Source organism: Carcharodon carcharias, chromosome 15 (assembly GCF_017639515.1).
Source record: "Carcharodon carcharias isolate sCarCar2 chromosome 15, sCarCar2.pri, whole genome shotgun sequence".
NCBI classification, from domain to species: Eukaryota; Metazoa; Chordata; class Chondrichthyes; order Lamniformes; family Lamnidae; genus Carcharodon; species Carcharodon carcharias.
This window is the reverse complement of record NC_054481.1, coordinates 122,876,032-122,896,057: the sequence shown is the minus strand read 5'-3', so window position 1 is coordinate 122,896,057 and position 20,026 is coordinate 122,876,032. Positions and strand designations below refer to the sequence as shown.

The following is a 20,026-nucleotide window of genomic DNA, read 5'->3' as shown; positions in this document are numbered from 1 at the left end:
TGGCTGGGCCAGCATCTATTGCCCATGCCTAGTTGCCCTTGAGAAGGTGGTGGTGAGCTGCCTTCTTGAACCGCTGCAGTCCATATGGTGTAGGTACATCCACAGTGCTGTTAGGAAGGGGGCTCCAGGATTTTGACCCAGTGACAAGTGAAGGAATGGCGATATATTTCCAAGTTAGGATGATGAGAGACTTGAAGGGGATCTTCCAGGTGGTGGTGTTCCCATGTGATGATGCCCTTGTCCTTCTAGATGGTAGTGGTCATGGGTTTGGAAGGTGCTGTCGATGGAGCCTTGGTGAGTTTCTGCAGTGCATCTTGTAGATGGTACACACTGCTGCCACTGTGCATTGGTGGTGGAGGGAATGAATGTTTGTGGTTGTGGTACCAATCAAGCAGGCTGCTTTGTCCTGGACAGTGTCAAGCTTCTTAAGTGTTGTGGGAGCTGCACTCATCCAGACAAGTGGAGAGCATTCTATCATGCTCCTGATTTGTGCCTTGTAGATGGTGGACAGGCTTTGGGGAGTCAGGAAATGAGTTACACATCACAGGATTCCTAGCCTTAGACCTGCTCTTGTCACCACATTATTTATATGGCTAGTTCAGTTCAGTTTCTGATCAATGGTAACCCATGGAATATTGATAGTGGGGGATTCAGTGATGGTAATGCCATTGAATGTCAAGGGTGATGGTTAGGTTCTCTCGTGTTCGAGATGGTCATTGTCTGACTCTTGTGTGGCATGAATGTTACTTGCCACTTGTCAGCCCAAACCTGGATGTTGTCCAGGTCTTGCTGCATTTGGATATGGACTGCTTCAGTATCTAAGGAGTCACACATGCTGCTGAACATTGTGCAATCATCAGCGAACATCCCCACTTCTGACCTTATGATGGAGGAGAGTTATTGATGAAGGCGCTGAAGATGGTTGGGCCGAGGACATTACCCTGAGGAACTCCTGCAGTGATGTCCTGGAGCTGAAATGACTGACCTCCAACAACCACAACCATCTTCCTTTGTGCTAAGTATGCCTCCAACCAGCGGAGAGATTTCCCCCGATTCCCATTGACTTCAATTTTGCTAGGGTTCCTCGATGCCACACTTGGTCAAATGCTGCCTTGATGTCAAAGGCAGACACCCTCACCTCACCTTGGGAGTTCAGCTCTTTTGTCTATGTTTGAACCAAGGCTGTAATGAGGTCAAGAGTTGAGTGGCCCTGGTGGAACCCAAATTGGGAGTCAGTGAGCAGGTTAATGCTAAGCAAGTGCCGCTTGATAGCACTGTTGATGACTCCTTCCTTTACTTTACTGATGATCGCGGGTAGATTGATGGGGCGGTAATTGGCCGGATTGGATTTGTCCTGCTTTTTGTGTACAGGACATAACTGGGCAATTTTCCACATAGCTGAGTGGATGCCCGTGTTATAGCTGTATTGGAACAGCTTGGTTAGGGGTGCAACAAGTCCTGGAGCACAAATCTTCAGTACTATTGCCGGAATATATAGTCTTTGCAGTAACCAGTGCCTTCAGCTGTTTCTTGATATCACGTGGAGTGAATCGAATTGGCTGAAGACTGGCATCTGTGATGCTGGAGACATGTGTGAGAGGCCAAGATGGATCATTCACTCGGAACTTGCAGCTGAAGATTGTAGCAAACGCTTCAGCCTATCCCGTTTAACACGGTGGTAGTGCCACACAACACAATGGAGGGTATCCTCAACGTGAAGTTGGGACTTTGTCTCAACAACGACCGTGTGGTGGTCACTCCTACTGATATTGTCATGGACGGATCTGCGGCTGAGGTCAAGTTTGATTTTCCCCTTGTTGGTTCCCTCGCCACCTGCTGCAGACCCAGTCTAGCAACGAGGTCCTTTAGGACTCAGCCAGCTCGGTCAGTAGTGGTGCTATCGAGCCACTCTTGGTGATGGGCATTGAAGTCCCCAACCCAGAGTACATTCTGCACCCTTGGCATCCTCAGTGCTTCCTCCAAGTGGTGCTCAACATGGAGGAGCACTGATTCATCAGCTGAGGGAGGGCGGTATGTGGTAATCAGCAGGAGGTTTCCTTGCCCATGTTTGACTTGATGGTATGAGACTTCATGGGGTCCGGAGTTGATGTTGAGAACTCCCAGGCCAACTCCCTCCTGACTGTATACCACTGTAACGTCACCGGCAGGATAGACCCAGGGATGGTGATGGTGGTGTCTGGGATATAATCTGTGGGATATGATTCCTTGAGGATGACTATGTCAGGCTCTTTGAGACAGCTCTCCCAATTTTGGCACTAGCCCCCAGATGTTAGTAAGGAAGACTTTCCAGGATCGACAGGACTGAGTTGTCAGTTCTGGTGCCTAGGTCAATACCGGGTGGTTTGTCCAGTTTTGTTCCTTTTTTTGTGACTTTGTTGTGCTTGAGTGGCTTACTAGGCCATTCCTAAGGGCAGTAGAGAATCAAACCACATTGCTATGGGTCTGGAATCACATGTAGGCCAGACCAGGTAAGGATGGAAGATTTCCTTCAACCAGATGAGTTTTTAACAACAATCGACAATGGTTTCATGGTCACCACTAGACCTTTAATTCCAGGGGCAGAATATTGAGTTAGGTGGCGGGCAAACTCCTGAGCCAGCCGAGCGTGAAATGATGCGTGATGACATTGGGCGAGTGTCCCAGCGTCACTGTGCAGTCCCACGATATTTCCATCAGCGGGCATGCGCCGGAGTCAGCAGCGCGCCTGCCGACCATTAGAAGGCCCATTAAAGCTATTACAAAGGTAATTAAATTCAAATTTATGGGTTGGACGGGCAGGCCAAAACGCCAAGTGGCCTTTGCACTTTTTGGGAAACCTCATCCATGGGCGGGAAGGGGTTTCCTGAAGCGAATAAAAACAAAATAAAAACTTCACATTTGAATTAAAAATTTTTTAAAACCCTTAATTGTCCTGCCCGCATAAAATCGTGTTGCAGTGCCTGTCGGTTTCCTGACTGCTCCTACCCACCGAGGGCAAAACTCTGCCCCAGATTTTTATTGGATTCAAATTCCACCATCTGCCGTGGTGGGACTTGAGCCTGGGTCATTACCCTGGGTCTCTGGATCACTAGCCCAGTGACAACACCATTACGCCATCACTTCCCCACAATGTGTGTAGGGTATTTGGGTTGTCCAATACCCGGGTAATGGTCCCTATTTTTCCTGGAGTTTCCTGGAGAGGAAGGAAGCACCAGCAGAGGTTTATTTTTAAATCCTCTGGGTTCTGCTTCTTCAGTTCACTCCCTCACACAATAATCTTCAGCTGTTTGTTTACTGGAGATGTTGCTGCATTTCCCTCTCCTATCCCCATATATCAAGCGGTGGGTTTCTTTCTCAGAGAGTGATTGGCTCTGTCTGGTTCACCTTCACCTATTGATCGAATGGCAGGTTGAAATCTGGCCACTATTTCCATCCTAAACTGGCTGTTGCTCAGTTGACCTTCAGTCCGTGAAGAGGTGGACTCAGGAGCTTGGGACTCTTCCAAGACACACAGGATCTGACTGGTGTACAGAGGAACATCGGGTGGAATTTAGTGCCCACCCACTAGGTGAATTTGGAGGCAGGGGAGGGGGGGGCATTTAATTGGACAATAGGGTGCTGGGTGGGGAATCCCGCCACCTTTCTGCCTCTGGCCCAATTAGGTCTGGGGTGAGAAGGCTCAAGGATGGCTCTCAGTGAAATTGGGGTGGGTGCGCAAACCCCCCTTGTTGTCAGGTACCCAAGTGCCTGATCAAAGCACCTGACATCAGGAAGGCAGGAGTCACTGAGAGTCACCTCTCAGCCCTTGCTGCCAACCACCCCTCACACCCTGTGATTCCCATCCTGCCCTCCCTCACCCTTTTTTAAAAAGTCATTCACGGGATGTGGGCATCGCTGGCTAGGCCAGTATTTATTGCCTGTCCTGAATTGCTCTTTAGAAGGTGGCGGTGAGATGCAGTCCAGTGGCTTGGGACCCTCGGCAGTCTTAGGCCTCTCCCTGGGTGCAAGGGTAAGGGGCTGGCTCCCAAAGCCACGTTCCCACTACCACCCCCCCCACCCACCCAACTCCGCCCCAACTCCTTCCCAATGCTGAATCCCTTGCAGTGGGTTGGGAAAATGTTGTATTAGACTAGTCAGCAATCGCCTGATTCGGTTCGTAGACCTGCATTATCTTAAAGCTGATCAGTATGGAGGCTAGTTCATCAATTTGCAGAAGTTTGAATGCTGAGTTTGCAGTACCACGCTGGGGCTTATTATAAATGAGATATTATACCAGTCAGTAGCCCAGTTAATCAGTGATTTATTGCTACTTTTAACACCAGTTGTATACCGATCAGCACTCAAAAAATCACCTCTGTTGTGATGGGGGAACTATTTGTTTTTTAGGCTACTGTTCTATCTGCTCTAGTTCTTTAATTCAGCAGAACTTACAACACTTTCTGTAAGTATTTATTAGCAACATTACATTGTCAGATATGCCGAGTTCACAGATCTGGTTAGCGCTCCTGCCTGGAACTTTTACAGGCGACACAGTAATTTTAATATAAATTAACTATTCAGCAAACCCCCTGCAGGGAACTTGGAAATAGGCGTTAAAACGGGAGTCCCTAAATTTTCTACATGGAGAATCGAGGGGGCCAAGCAATGTTTAAATCAAAGGCAACATAGTGTGGATTCTGGAAGTCTGAAATATAAATAAAATATGCTGGAAATACTCAGCAGGCCAGGCAGAATGATGTGCTGAGTATTTTCAGCATCATCTGTTTATATTCTAGTTTAAATCTGTGATTGCCCATTGATTTATGAGTACCGTGAGTTATTGATGCCAGCAAATCCAGGTGTTCTGTTTTTAAAATCTATCCAGCAAGAGGTCATGACCCTTTTCAAATCACTAGACCCATGAGATCCAAACAGGATGGCTAAGGAAGAGAAGTGCAGACGAAAAAGGTTTCGTGGGCCAGGTTGCTAAGGCTTGGAGTCTGTAACTTGGACACCACCCCCCACCCTCCCCGGGGCCTAAAGATATCCGGGCGGCCTGATATCCTCCAAACCTGGAGCAAACAAGCTCCCCTGTGCACCCTTGAGTAGAAGGCAGGGACGGGGTGAACCAAATGTCGGATGGTTTGAATTCTGGTCAATTGTAAGCAAAGCCACTTCAAATGGCCTCACAAAGATAAAACTTTTTTAAAATAACCTCCTGCTTGCTTTCTTCAAACAGACCTTAACACTCTAAGCCCCTGCCTGAACGTTGATTGTGATTTTGGGGCCAAATGCATTGTGAAGAATAACAAACCTGTGTGTGAGTGCCAGCAGACTTGCCAGAATGTGTATGAACCTGTGTGCGGCAATGATGAACATATCTATGGCAGTCAGTGCGAGTTGGAGTCCATGGCCTGTGTTTTGAAAAAGCACATCACCATCAAACACAAGGGTCCTTGTGGTAAGTGAAAAATAATCACTTCCTGAAGTTTTTATTAAAGTAATAGCATTAACGGCCGTTAATTTTATTCCCTTGTTTTACTTCTATGTTTCGTATAAGAAATAAAGTGTGATTTGGAAATTTAATCTTGCCACTTTTACCGCAGACTCTTATAGTGTCATCACTTTCACCTTTCTCCTAAATGTAAACTTCTCTTGGAGCCTTCTAATGATTGTTCCTCGTTCCTCTCCACCCTACTTTAGTTACCTGGCTAAGGTTATTTAGAGGGTAAAGCCGAGTTCGCTTTGAATGCTTCAGCATAACCATGCTTCTAATTCTCATCATGGAGTGTCAGGTGAGATTGAGTGCCCACCTTAGCATCAGGAGTCTTGAGTTTAGTGGATTCATTTGGTCTTTTTGAGGTCATCAAGAGAAGAGTCATATCTTAGGATGTGGGGAGAAATGGAGAGACTGAGCATAATGGGGCCACATTGCTATGGTGTCAGTCTGGAACACCTGGTACCAATGTTCCCGCCAAGATGTGGAGGTATGCAGCAGCCAGCAAAACACTGCACAAAAACAAAAATACCTGTCAACTGTATCCCTCTCCGCAGACGCTGTCAGTCCTGCTGAGTTTTTCCAGATATTTTAGTTTTTGTTCTAGATTTCCAGCATCCGCCATATTTTGCTTTTAAAATATTGCACAAACCTTGTTCCATGATCACATGTGGCTACACAAGTAATTTAAAGGGACCAAGCGCTGGTCCCTTTAAGCTCTGAGAAAACAGGCCACACACGAGAACTAAATTTCAGGAGCCTAGGAGCAGGAGTTAGGCCATTCGGCCCCTCGAGCCTGCTGTCCCATTCAGCTAGATCAAGGCTGGTCTTCTACCTCAAAGCCATCTTCTCCCACTATCCCCGTATTCCTTAATGTCGTTGGTAAAAGGGAACATTGGTCAGCACTAAGTGGACATTCGTTTCTAACTGAGATGGACTTCTTTTTTTATTGGCATCATATGTTGTCTTTGAATGTTATCCTGTCCGGCCTGGGGTTGCCAACACGGGTGGGATGTATTCCTGGAGGTTTCATCACCTGACCTCCCACCCCCCCACTCCTGCCATTGGTCACCCAATGCGTCCATCCTCACAGGTCACCGTGCTGCTGCGCCGATTGGAGGGTGAACACACTTTACTGCCCGGCTGGATGATTTTTAGCTCTCAGTCAAACTATCCCCAATATTTTTGTAACAGCTAAATAAAACCATTTAAAGAAAATTACAAAACAAAAAAACCTGAGGGCTTTTATTGCCCCTCAATTTTTCTGCTGGGCTGCAGTACGTTGGAGTTAAATTTTAAATCCGGTCTCACCTAGATCCTGTTGCTATCAGCCTCTGTGCTTGCTGACCTACGTTGTGCTTGCTGACCTACACTGTGCTTGCTGACCTACACTGTGCTTGCTGACCTACGCTGTGCTTGCTGACCTATGCTGTGCTTGCTGACCTACGTTGTGCTTGCTGACCTACGTTGTGCTTGCTGACCTACATTGGCTCCTGGCTCAGCAAAGCCTTAATTTTAAAATTCTCCTCCTTGTTTTCAGATCCCTCCATGACCTCATCTTCCCTCTCTCTGTAATCCCCTCCAGCCTGACAACGCTCCGAGATTTCTGAACTCATCAAACATGGGTCTCTTAAGTGTCTGCGATTTTAATTGCGCCACCGTTGGTGACTGTGCTTTCCACCACTGAGGCCCTGAACTTTGGAATTCCCTCCCTAAACCTCGCTGTCTCTTGAGCTCTCTAACTACCTTTAAGACGCTCCTTAAAGCCTACCTCTTTGACCAAGCTTTTGACCCTCTGCCCTAATATTGCCTTATGTGGCTCGGTGTCAAGTTTTGCTTTAGAAACCTGCCTGTGAAGTCCCTTACTATGTTAAAGGTGCTATATCAATGCAAGTTGTTGTTGGTGTTGGCGATTCCAGGATACTCTTGGATGGCTGACGATCCCATGTTCAGTAAAGGACACGTCCGTCCTGCAAGCAGACTGTTCGGTTCTCTACTCCTCTGCTGAATTCCCATGGGCTCTACTGAAGTGTGAAGGGTTTTAAGGGGACGCGGCTGGTAGCTGAGGTTTAATGGCCTGAGCTTTGCTGCCCAGATGGTCACAAGTCCAAACCCACAGCACTACCTGACACTCAGGGCCACCGAACATTGTCTGTAGTGAGTTGTAGCCTTGTGTGGCTAGCCTTTCAGGCGGAATACCTCGGGGGAATACACGATGGTTGCCTGATCCCTCTTCAAGCACACCATTAACTGCACGAGCGCACATGCTTTACTGTCGGAAAGGTCTGTAGCCGGACTGGATCTCGGCACGCCAAAAGCAGAAAGCTGGAAGGCGGCCGGGGAGAGAAGAGAGTGTGCTGGGCAGTCCGCGTGCTCTGTTGTCATGGTTACTCGCCTCCCCACTCTGTGGTCACTTAGCTAACTGCTGCCGACAGAAAATTACAGACCCCCAACAGATGTGCAGATGGACCTGATCTCCAGAGGCCCCCAGGTAGTGCCTGACTGACACGAGGTCAGAGAGTAAATTAAAAGCGATGGGAGTGGGTGTCCGGCTGAGTGGCTCTAAGTTACTCAGCAGCTATTGCTTATGCTCCTTATTGTTAGACAGCAAAGGACTGATGTCCTCTGTGGTGCTATTAATCTGAAGCCACAGAAAAATGGATTGGTTAATAGATTTATTCCTGGCTCTGTTAGTGATGAACAATTCACTCACTTCATTTAAAGCTTGAATAATGGGCATTGGGTTAAAAAGACAATTTTTTAACCCAGAGTTAAAACCCAGGGTGTGTGTGCAGTACAAAGTAATGAACTGCTCCTTGGAAAGTTATATCTTCTAGGCCAGGGGTCCAAACTTCTATCTTTATTGGCTGCGTACAATCCATGTATGAAATTTAAATTTGCGTTGTCATTAATTTGCATAGAAGGAAGTCATTTGGCCCATTGTGTCACTGCTCAAACATATACGTCAGGTTGCTGATACTGGCAAATCAAGGTGTTCTAATTTAGGATTTACCCACCAATGACACATTCGAGCTAAATACAGCCCTTTCCAAACCTCAGTGTTAACCTTGTGACAGCCAATTGGTGAAGAAGGAGACCGGAAGCCAATCTTTACTCAGTTTTAGATTAATTCACAAAGTGAAACATTGCAAATGTCCAGCTGCTAACTCTACAACCCGCCACCAGTGTCAATAAGTGCTTCTTTTAGAACAAAAACAAAAATACCTGGAAAACCTCCCGCAGGTCTGATGGCATCTGCGGAGAGGGATACAGTTAACGTTTCGAGTCCGAATGACTCTTCGTCTGATGAGCAGAAGTACAACCAAAACTTGCCCCTTCAAATAATCAAGAGGGACAGCAACCTCGCACAATCTATATATATATATATATATATATACATGAGACACAGACTGCTCAAGGCTGCAGACAAGACAAGCAACCTGGGAGTCTGTGAACCACATTAGTCGCTTGTTGCACAGGACTGCTGCATGCAACATCCTCCAGGCCAGATCCCAAAATGGTAACGCCCCTCCTCTCTGTGCACAATAAATGTCCAATGAGTGACACACACACACACACACACACACACACACACACACACACACACCACCACCACCCCCCCACCATCCCCATCTGTATACACTTAACTTTAATTTCTACAATTAACACTCAAGGTTCACAAAATACAAACGTGAAAAAACCAGCAAATAATGGATATAAATGCAGAAGGGGATTGAGCCCAGATTACTGGTAATTTCCACCCTCTTAACAGTGAATTTCCCAGTTACAGGTCGTATGTGAGATGAAGACTGCAGAACATGAGAGTCTTCCTGCCACTGCTCTAGCTTTGCGTTCAGTATTGAAGACTGCAAGGACATAAGACCATAAGACATTGGAGCAGAAATTAGGTCATTCGGCCCATCGAGTCTGCTCCACCATTCAATCATGGCTGATAAGTTTCTCAACCCCATTCTCCCGCATTCTCCCCGTAACTTTTAATCCTTTTACCAATCAAGAACCTATCTATCTTGGTCTTAAATTCACTCAATGACCTGGCCTCCACAGCCTTCTGTGGCAATGAATTCCATGGATTTACCGCTTTCTGGCTAAAGAAGTTTCTCCTTATCTCTGTTCTAAAAGGTCTTCCCTTTACTCTGAGGCTGTGCCCTTGGGTCCTAGTCTCTCCTACTATTGGAAACATCTTCCCCACTTCCACTCTATCCAGACCTTTCAGTATTCTGTAAGTTTCAATCAGATCCCCCCTCATCCTTCTAAACTCCATCGAGTATAGACCCAGAGTCCTCAAACCGTTCCTCATATGTTAAGCCTTTCAATCCTGGGATCATGATTGGGTTTGGGGAGGGGTGGAGCCCATTAGGCTTTTTTTTAAAAACATTCCTTTGACTGCCATCGATAGTATCACAGGGCAGCCTTCATTTGAATACCAATCCATATGGGTCAATGTGTTGTCTCCTGTGTCCAGAAACTTGGGGGTGATCAAAACCTTAAACCTCAGCAAACGGATGTTCAGTACAATCCTGGAAGTGAGTGGGATGGGATCGTGTTTGCATGAAAAAAAATTTTTTAAACCCCTTCCCTAACCATCTGCTGCCCATTTTAGGATTGTTGAAGTTCCACCTTGTGTCTTTCTGCTCCTGCTTTCTAATTCTAACCCTGTTTTCCCTCGTTTCTTGGTGTATTTCTCTCTCGGACGTTCATTTGCTTGTATATCTCCCTGACTCTTACTCATTTTGAGTAGGAAAAATAGGTGTCGTCTGATTGGTGTTGCTCTGGCAACAGTTGTGTGCGCACAAATTCGACTTCCTGATCATTTTTCTGGATATTTTCACTTGCAGTCACAATGGGGAGTCTTTTTGCAATCTGACAAACCAGAGTAATGGGCATTTACTGGGCTGTGGATGCTCCTTTCACAAAGATGCCGTCTATGGCTAGAGGTGGACGCGGTGCAGAAAGTTGAGCAGAGATACTGGGGACAGGAGTAGGAATAAAAGCAAAATACTGCGGATGCTGGAAATCTAAAATAGAAACAGAAAATGCTGGAAAAACTCAACAGGTCTGACAGCATCTGTGGAGACAGAAACAGAGTTAACATTTTGAGTCTGTATCACCCTTCTTCAGAGCTCTAACCTGAACTGCAGGCTGCTGCTTCTGTGTGCTGTAGGGCCCTGTACTGCGCACCCCCCCCCCCCACCACCGGCTTCGAGAGCCTGTCCACTGCCCTCTGGTCAGTCATTGGACAATTCGGAAAAAATGGCTGCCTGGAGACTGTTTTCCATGGTGTGCAAGGTCATGGACCCAACTTTGGAGCCCTGAGCCAAAACCCAAAATCCTATCCAGAGCCTTCCAACTTCAGTAAATCTAATATGGCTGCTGCAAGCCCTGGCAAGGAAGGAGATAATTGGGTAAGTCCTCTCTCAAACTCTACCATAAGTCACACCCTACCTCCAATTCATTGATTTACACAATAGTGTCAATATTCATCCTATTTTAATAATTGGTGTTTGGAAACCCTTGTTTTTCTACTCTAACCTCAGGATTTTTATGTTTGACCCTAAGTGCAGTAAGGGGTTGGTTAACGCAGCTGGATGACTAGAGTATGGCACAGAATGACACCAACAGTGTGGGTTGAATCCTCGTACCATCTGACATCGTTGTAGGATCCCACCTCCTTACCTTGTCCCACAGCGCTATCATGGTTTGAGCCCTGGTTAGCAATCCTTGGACAGGAGGATGCTACATAGAGAGAGAATGTGCAGTACATTTTTGTTCAGCAACCTCAACGTGACCAGCATCAGTAGCGGGGTTCCTTAAAGATGAGTTGAGAAGAAGCAACAGCAACAATAAGTTCCTAAATTTCACTGGAATTGGTTTCACAAATCTGCGTTTTCCAGATTGTAACATCAAGCGAGCTCTGCTTTCACTTCTACTGTAATGGGAGGAGTGACAGTGGCCACATGCTGTCACTTCACTACATTGCAAAGAAACATTCAAGAACAAACATTTTTGCTGCACAAAGACTATAAATTAAGTGATTTCTGGCAGCTCCTGCTGCAATTGATTTTCCAAGAACTTTGGTTCTACTGTATTTTCTATTGGACGGAGCTGCAAGTGCTTACATCAGATTGATGTACCAACGATAGTGATGATAAGGAGAATAATGGAATGGAAACTCTTTATCTAAAGTAGACAATGGCCATAAACTGGCAAAACTCTCAGTACCGATATAATGTCAGACTAAATAGGGAAACATTAGAACCTCAGAATTAAAAGCAACAGTAGAATATGATATGGAAACAAGTGTGTGGGATCCATTGTAACTAAACCATCTGAATAGTTTGGGCCTCATTAACTCATCTGAAAGAAATAAAATAGGAGTTAGTTGCTAAATTTGAGAAACAACGCAAGAAATAGTGAAGATATGAAGTGCTTAAATGAGAAGGTAAATGCAGGGACAATTGCTCTTTTCACTTTCCCATTTTTTTGGTGAATTTTTGTGATCACCATTGTAATAGATGTGAGAATAGAACCAGTAAAGACCACAAGCAATTTCAAATTAGATGAAGCACGATCTGGTGCTGAGTAAAACGCCTTCAACTATGCCCCAGAAATGAGGTGAAAATGTCTTTTCAGAATAGATATGATTAAATTGCAAAAGAAGAACCTGCTTCTGGGCTTTGTTACCTCTGGCACACAGGAAATCTTTCCCTCTCCTGGCAAAGCACCACCACTATTTAAACAAAGTGATTCTTTCACCCGTCTGACCCACTTCCCTCACCCAACCTTCATTTTGAAACACCTATCATCAGAAGTGGAAGGCCGGGAGGAGAATTGGCCCTGAGACATTGCGGGCAAACCTAACTCATGGGCTGGGAAACCCATGGGATCCTGTAGAATGCTGATTTTAAACCCCGCCCAATGTTTCTCTTTGACTTCAGAGGGGATTAAAATTGGGTAGGCGTAAAATTAACATTGCATCGAGCCCTTTAGTTTCCCACCTGGCGGAATAGGTTAAAATTGCTCCCATTGGGCCAGGTGTAAAAGCAGCATTCCAGCTGATCTTGTGGTTTCCTGACTGACAGAATAGGTTAAAATTGCTCCCACTGTGAAGATCCCCCCCCACCACCCTCCCTAAGCGTTAAGCATTGACAGTTGCATGGGTCACAAAGATAACTCCACGGTCCCAACTGCTGCCTTGGCTGAGATCAACTGGCTCACCACTAACAAGTGAATCAACTCGAGGATCAACTAAGATTTCTTTCAAACCTTATAGTTCATTTACTTACCAAGTGTCGGCTGCTGTTTCTCGCTATAGTGGTTGATATACGTCCACATGTTTTAATAGTCATTTGCACACCAAAACTTTTGGTGAACTTATGGAAAACAATTTTCATTTACAACATTTTTCTTTGAGGGACTGAGTGTACCCTTTGCTTCTCTTCATACTTCAACTGACTTTGAATGATTTCAAGAAGTTTCACAATCAAAAGCTATTTCTCAGGAGGTGGGGGGAATATCTTCTGGCTATTGCTCATTTTATGAGCTGAATTATTTCCACAAAACTGTGTCTTTTTTCAATTTGCTGCTTTTCCATTTTCACTGTGAAACTGTTTAATCTTTCCATTTGCTGTATAATATTCTGTTAATGTGAATTATGGAAGACGTGTAGAACCTGTACCAAGCTGGGCTGTTGGGTTCTTCACAGCTTATTGTGTGTAGCAAGCAGAATGACATTCCATTAAGGTTTTATATTGAATCCAATTTCTACCCATTGTCACGTACTATTATTAATCTCTCTGCAATTTTAGTGCAGGGCTGAGTGTGTTATCAATAACACTCCTTAATAAAGAGTCTGAGATGCTATTGAAGCGGCAATCTCTATAATTCAGGAGACAGGTGATGCTGATATAAAACCATTATATTTGAACATAAGATGACCTTAATTTAAATGTACAAATGGATACAGCAATTGAGCAAGCATAACCTTGAGCTGAATCATGCCAATATAGGGTATCTGCTGATCTGAAGGGAATCATTTTATTAAATTCTGTCTCTCCTGGGATGGGGGAAAGAACCAGATAACAAAGTGGTTTCAGAACTGGCCTTTCACCTCTGAGACCTGGGTCCAAATAAAGCCCAGACGGATGGGATAAAAGACACCTGTCGTCAGCTAGCTGTGAGATTCCGAGAGTTAGCGTATTTACCTGTCAGAGCTAGCGCAGTATCAATCTGTGGGCATGTAAAACTGACCCAAGACTTAGCATTAATTGGCAGGCGCATTCATGGAACTGCTGATGTGGGACACAAAAACAGTATTATACTGCCATGTTCTCATATCATCGTGTTATCGCAGTCATGCATCATAGAAAAATCATCGGCAGCATGCCTATAATTTCCTGAAGTGCAATGGGCATATCCAGGGTTACCCTTCAATATATCACTTTACCAAAGTAAATCCCCCTCAGAAACCTCTTTGTGATGCTTAGCACAATAAGGAGACCTGCTGCACCAGTTATCTCTTATCATAAATTTAATACAATTTGTTTGGATTATGGTGAGTGGTGTGGATTCAAGATTGAAACAAGCAAATTAATGGATTCACAATCTATATTATTGCATATATGACTCAATTTTCATGCTTGAAGTCATAGATGTGTAGGTTTTATAAGGATTTGGAATAATAGAACTTGCCTTTATCAATTAATATCTCCAGCCACTTATGAATATGACTGGATTAATTTGGGTTGGGGGAAGAAATCCAGCTTCAGGAGCTGTTTTCTTTTAGAAGATTTGTTGTATTGTGATGAGAGATACACTCTGTAATTGAAAAATAAAACTTTATTAAAATAGATCCATGTGAATGGCTGCCAGTGATTCAATGCAGCAGTTCCCTCACAATAGTGGAGGCTGACATTAAAGTCTACTTGTGCTTTGGTGAAGCAACATTAGCCCTGTATTTGAAGTCCATACTTTTATAGCATGTGCCATTACAACAGTGACTAGACTTCAAAAAGTACTTCATTGGTTGGAAAGTGCTTTGCGATGTCTTGAAGTTGTGAAAGGCGCTATATAAACGGAGGTTCTGTGTTCTTGTTTTATTTGTTTCTGGTTGGCACAGGAGTCTGTGATGTGGATGAACTTTGCTTATCCGGCATTTGTATTAAAGCAAAGCAGAACTAGCCAGGGTCCTACTGTGATCAGTAAAAGGTGCAATTTCCCTCTTTGATTGTATGCATGCAGTAAATTCATTTCTAGTTTTCAGGCTGTCCTATATTTACCCTGTTCAGAGGGGTGCAAACTGACCTCCATAGCAATAGTGGAGATGGTGAAAACCATTAAATTATTTAAAAGACAGTTGTATGCCTTGATGGGAGAACCATAGGCCTTTCTGCCGATTGGATTGATCAATGAGGCCTGCCTCACCCATACCTTGTCATTATACTTGTTCTTAAGAATATCAAGGCATGGCTGACAGTCATCACATAAATCTTTTATAATATCGTCTGCACTTGGAACTATTGTTCCAATTAGCTGGTGCTTAACATTATCACAAGCAATGGTTGAGATGGATAGCATAAATGAATTTAACAAGAAGCTAGCTAAATACCCAAGGGAGAAAGGAACAGAAGGGTAGGATGGAAGGATTTGATGAAATAGGATGGAAGGAGGCTCGTGTGGAGCATAAACGCTAGCATGGAACTGGTGGGCTGAATGGCCTGTTTCTGTGCTGCACATTATGTAATGTTATGTGCTATTGTCACTTTGTTAATCATACCAACTTGCTCTGTGAAATGTGACCTGATTATCATAGTTGGACAGTGAGACAGTTTACTTCCCGCAGCAGCACTGCAACCTTGGGTTGTCTTAGAAGTTGAAGAATTGAAAACAGGGACATATGAGACACCTGAGTATAATAAGTATCTGTACATTCCCAATGTTGAGTATCTTATCACACAGTTTCAGTATGCACTTTCCTATCAATTAATCTGCATCTTTGTGTTTCATTTTTTTGTCACTGACCTGCATATAAAAAGCTACTTTGACTTTTGTGTGACGTCATCATGGTTTTATTTTCCGCTTCCAGATCGCTGTGGAAACTGCCAATTTGGTGCCATTTGTGAGGCAGAGACAGGAAAGTGTCTTTGCCCTACGGAATGTGTTGGCTCCGAGCAGCTGGTGTGCGGCACAGACGGCAGGACGTACAAGAATGAATGCGAGCTGCATGTGCAGTCCTGTATCAAGCAAGCAGATATCGAAGTAGCATCCCAGGGAGAGTGCAGTAAGTCCTCTTGCATTGCCTTTCATAGAGAATAGCCCGGCAGCGAGTTACAAGGCCATAATCCTAACTCGAGGTTCAGCCCACTTGTTTGAGTAGATCGCACGGGTGCTAATGATCCCGTGGCACTATTTGAAGCTGAGTTTTCCTAGCATCCAGGACAACATTCCTCCCTCACTCGGCAATTTGTCATAAAGCAAATCTCAGTGGTTGCTCATCTAATTACTGCTTGTGGAATGTTGTCAATTCAGAGTCCTTGCTGCAGTCTACTTACAATAATTGTCATGACAATCCAAAAATAATTCATTGCGTGAAGTGCTTTGAGACATATCAAAGTGATAAAGCGCTATATATTTTCAAATGCTTTTATTATTAATGATCACTGAAGGGATTGAGTGGTGTTCTAAATAAAGAGTCTTGAGCTCATTCTGATTTTGGTTATTTTATGTACATAACATTCTCACTTGTGTATGGTCTTGTGTTTTGAGCTATGTTTTCATCTGATGGCTGACAAAACACATTAGGTCCTTGATGCATCAGCGGACTCACCAAAAGGTTTAGGGAGATAAATGTTATTTGGTTATTATTGAAGTCCATATTTGTGCTAGTTTTCATGAAAGGTTTACTTAAGTGCAGTGGATGCGTCGTTAATCCTGAAAAAGAATCTAGTTTGTTGGGCAGTCCAGTAGCCAAACAAAGTTGCACACTTTCTTAGCCAATGCCTTAACTTCTCTGCTCGGATGAGCTTCACAGTCTTGGCTGGCTGGGGAGCAGCAGGACCAGTTCCTGCAGTACTCGTGGGTATGTTGTTGTCACTCCAGCCCAAGGAAGAGCTGGCCACTGCCTAACTCATGATAGCCGCTTAAAAAAGAATGAAGACTTGCTTTTATGTAGGTGCCTTCCACAACCTCAGGATGTTGTAGTGCACTTCAAAGCTGGTAAAATACTTTTTTGAAGTATAGTCACTGTTATAATGTAGGAAACACAGCAACCATTTTTCACACAGCAAAACAGTAATATGATAACATCCTGATAATCTCTTTTTGTCATGTTGATTGAGGGATAAATATTGGCCAGGTCCTGTTTTCTCAACTCTCCAGTGGCCAGCATTCCACAGGAGTTACAAAAGCACTCAGAAGCTCTCCAAGCCCAGCTTGCTATCGGTCGTTCAAAATGGAGGCATCTTGTCCATCGAGCTCCATCAAACTTTGAGTCAAATGCCTTAATGATGAGGCAGGGCAGCTGCAGAGGAGAAAAGAAAAGGAAGCAGATCCTGCACTTCCGATCCCACTATCTCATGGGACGGCCGGCCCCACGTGTCCAAAGGTCTGCGGGTCGGGAATTGGCCTGTCCAGTCAGATGATGACCCATGGCAGAAACCCACAGCCCTGCGTAGATGTCATCCTCAAATCGAGGGGCAGCGGCCAACAACAAAATATTGGCCAGGACACTGGGGATAACTCCCCTGCTCTTCTTTGGAATGGTGTCATGGGATTTTTTACACCCACATGACCAGGAAAATGGGCCTTCAATTTAATGTTTCATTCAACACATCAACAATAGACAATTAAAGACAATAAGTGGAGCAACAATGTGTAATTATAATATTTAGATTTTGGATTTTCTAAATAAATGAAAGAATGCCTTTTTGTTAAATTCCTTTTGGTGAAGACAATTCCCTTTCAAATGGGACCTACCTGAGAACTGGGTAGGCTGTAGTGTCCCCTCCTTTTACATTTCAGTATCGAATTAGAAGCTTATTTAAATGCAAGTTGCAAAGTGTGTGTTTCTGGTCATGTTCCTCCTCAACTGAGTTATAAGACCATAAGACATAGGAGCAGAAATTAGGCCATTCGGCCCATCAAGTCTGCTCCGCCATTCAATCATGGCTGATAAGTTTCTCAACCCCATTCTCCCGCCTTCGCCCCGTAACCTTTGATCCCCAATCAAGAACCTATCTATCTCGGTCTTAAATACACTCAATGACCTGGCCTCCACAGCCTTCTGTGGCAATGAATTCCATAGATTCACCACTCTCTGGCTAAAGAAGTTTCTCCTCCTCTCTGTTCTAAAAGGTCTTCCCTTTACTCTGAGGCTGTGCCCTCGGGTCCTACTCTCTCCTACTAATGGAAACATCTTCCCCACGTCCACTCTATCCAGGCCTTTCAGTATTCTGTAAGTTTCAGTCAGATCCCCCCTCATCCTTCTAAATTCCATCGAGTATAGACCCAGAGTCCTCAAACGTTCCTCATATGTCAATGAACCAAAACCATCTGCGCACGTCAGCCTAACGTTTACTAGTTTTTTGTTCACGCTCTATTACTTCTGATTTGGCTCTTTTACAAGCTCTTTCATCCTGCTTGTGACCTCCCTTATTTAATAAACACACCCTGTACTGTGTCATGTAACCTCCTTGAGGATTGGGAACACCGATCATAGTTGCAAATTTTTCCTTTTTATGTGGGGTGTAGAAGGTTTATGTGTAGGTTTGCCTCCCCAGACTATCTATTCAGATGATTGCAATTGCTGCAGCTCGTTGCAGATGGTAGTGAAAGAACCTTTTAACTGCAGTAAAGCTTCAATCAGATTTCCCTGAAGAGTGGAGAGGTGGGAGCATAACACTTATTCAATGAAAAGGAGGGGGAGGTTCAATATCGACCAACAATTGAGCTGTTTTCCACCTGGATGGTTGTGGGCTGGAGCCCTCAGTTGCTTGTCACAGTTGAGACCTGTGGTTGACTCAGTTCCTTGCTGACGGAGGATTCATTCTTAAAGCAGGCAGAGGAAGGCTGACATCTCATGTTGTTTGTGGCGTTGGTGACACTTGTCAGCTTATCAGAAAGTAGTGCGACAGGCAGAGTTGAAGAGGCCAGCACTCAGGCCACTGCCTCTTTACCCACTCAGCTGAGGGAGGTCACAAGCAGGATGAAAGAGCCTGTAAAAGAGCAAATCAGAAGTAATCGAGCATGAACAAAAATCTAGTAAATGTTAGGCTGACGTGCGCAGTCGGTTCTGATTTCATATTTATAATGCTCTCTTCCCCCTCCGTCCAGTAATTTGAATAATTTGGCTCTGTGCATTGGGTAGAGCTTGTGTTCATTCTAACACCATGCTGAAGCAGGGGGGATTGGGGGATAATCTGGGGCTGGGTTGTTAAGTATATTCAAGGCTGAAATAGACAGATTTTTGATCAGTAAGAGAATCGAGGGTTATGGGGAAAAGGCAGGAAAATGGAGTTGAGGATTGTCAGGTCAGCCATGATCTCATTGAAAGGCGCAACAGACTCGATGGGCTGAATGGCCTACTTCTCCTACGCCTTATTGTCTTATGGTCTTATCTGCTCTTGGACGTTTGCCTTAGTTTGTAAATGGCCCTTAATTATACCTCCAACCTTGTTACTGACCACATGGTTGAAGTGAACAGCAAAGGTATCTTTAAGAATTAAGTACATGAGGGCAAAGGAATAGATGGATATCTAGATAAGGTCAGACAAAATAGAGAGGGAGGAGGAGGCTGATGTCCAACATAAACCTGTTAGACTAAATGGCCTGTTTCTGTGCTGTAAATACAATGCAATGTAATTCTGCCCTGGAAGAGTTAAAACCTGTCGCAGAAGTGGACAGATCATTTTATAGTTTATACAGTGTCACTCTTTAGAATGCCATGATTTCCTCCAGTGCAACCTTCTAACTTGTTTGACGTCTAAAAGTCGAAATGATTTGGCTGCTGTCGGGGGAACGCCTCTTGGGTGTGAAGCAGAAAAGCTTCTTAAGGTTGTCCTATTCCTGCTTGCTCACATTCTCGCTGTTCCATTTCTCAGAGCAATGTGGCTCCACCATCTGTTTGTTTGGAGCAAAGTGCGTTGACGGCCAATGTGTCTGCCCTCGGTGTGAGAACCAACCCATCTCATCAGTCTGCGGGAGCGATGGGATCACATACCTGCACCTGTGTGAACTGCAAACTGCCTCCTGCCAACAGAAGAAGAAAATTGAGGTTGTAGAAGAGGGTCCTTGTGATGATGGTATGTACCCCATATGAATTAGTGCAGCATACTTGGATAGTGTGGAGTACCGCATCGTACTAACTATATAGTGGAGATCTAAACTAGTTATGAAGATCTGTCCATGGCTGGAAGCTTGGCACTCCATTCTCTTCCCACCACACCCCCCATTATGCACTCTGTTTATCAGGAAACCAGAAAAAGCAAAGGTCATTGCCCTATAAAGCAAGGACCATCTATTGCCATCCAGTCTCCA

General features: G+C 44.5%; 1 protein-coding gene across 3 annotated transcripts in view; it reads left to right on the top strand.

Annotated features, from left to right (window-relative positions):
* Window positions 1–20,026, top strand: part of agrn (agrin) — a 478,028-nt gene that overhangs the window by 364,551 nt on the left and 93,451 nt on the right. For all 3 annotated transcript variants that reach the window (XM_041206167.1, XM_041206169.1, XM_041206168.1), the window contains 3 exons: window positions 5,219–5,440; window positions 15,579–15,773; window positions 19,591–19,791. In XM_041206167.1, the coding sequence (XP_041062101.1) occupies window positions 5,219–5,440; window positions 15,579–15,773; window positions 19,591–19,791 (618 nt within the window). The remainder of the gene's footprint in view (window positions 1–5,218; window positions 5,441–15,578; window positions 15,774–19,590; window positions 19,792–20,026) is intronic.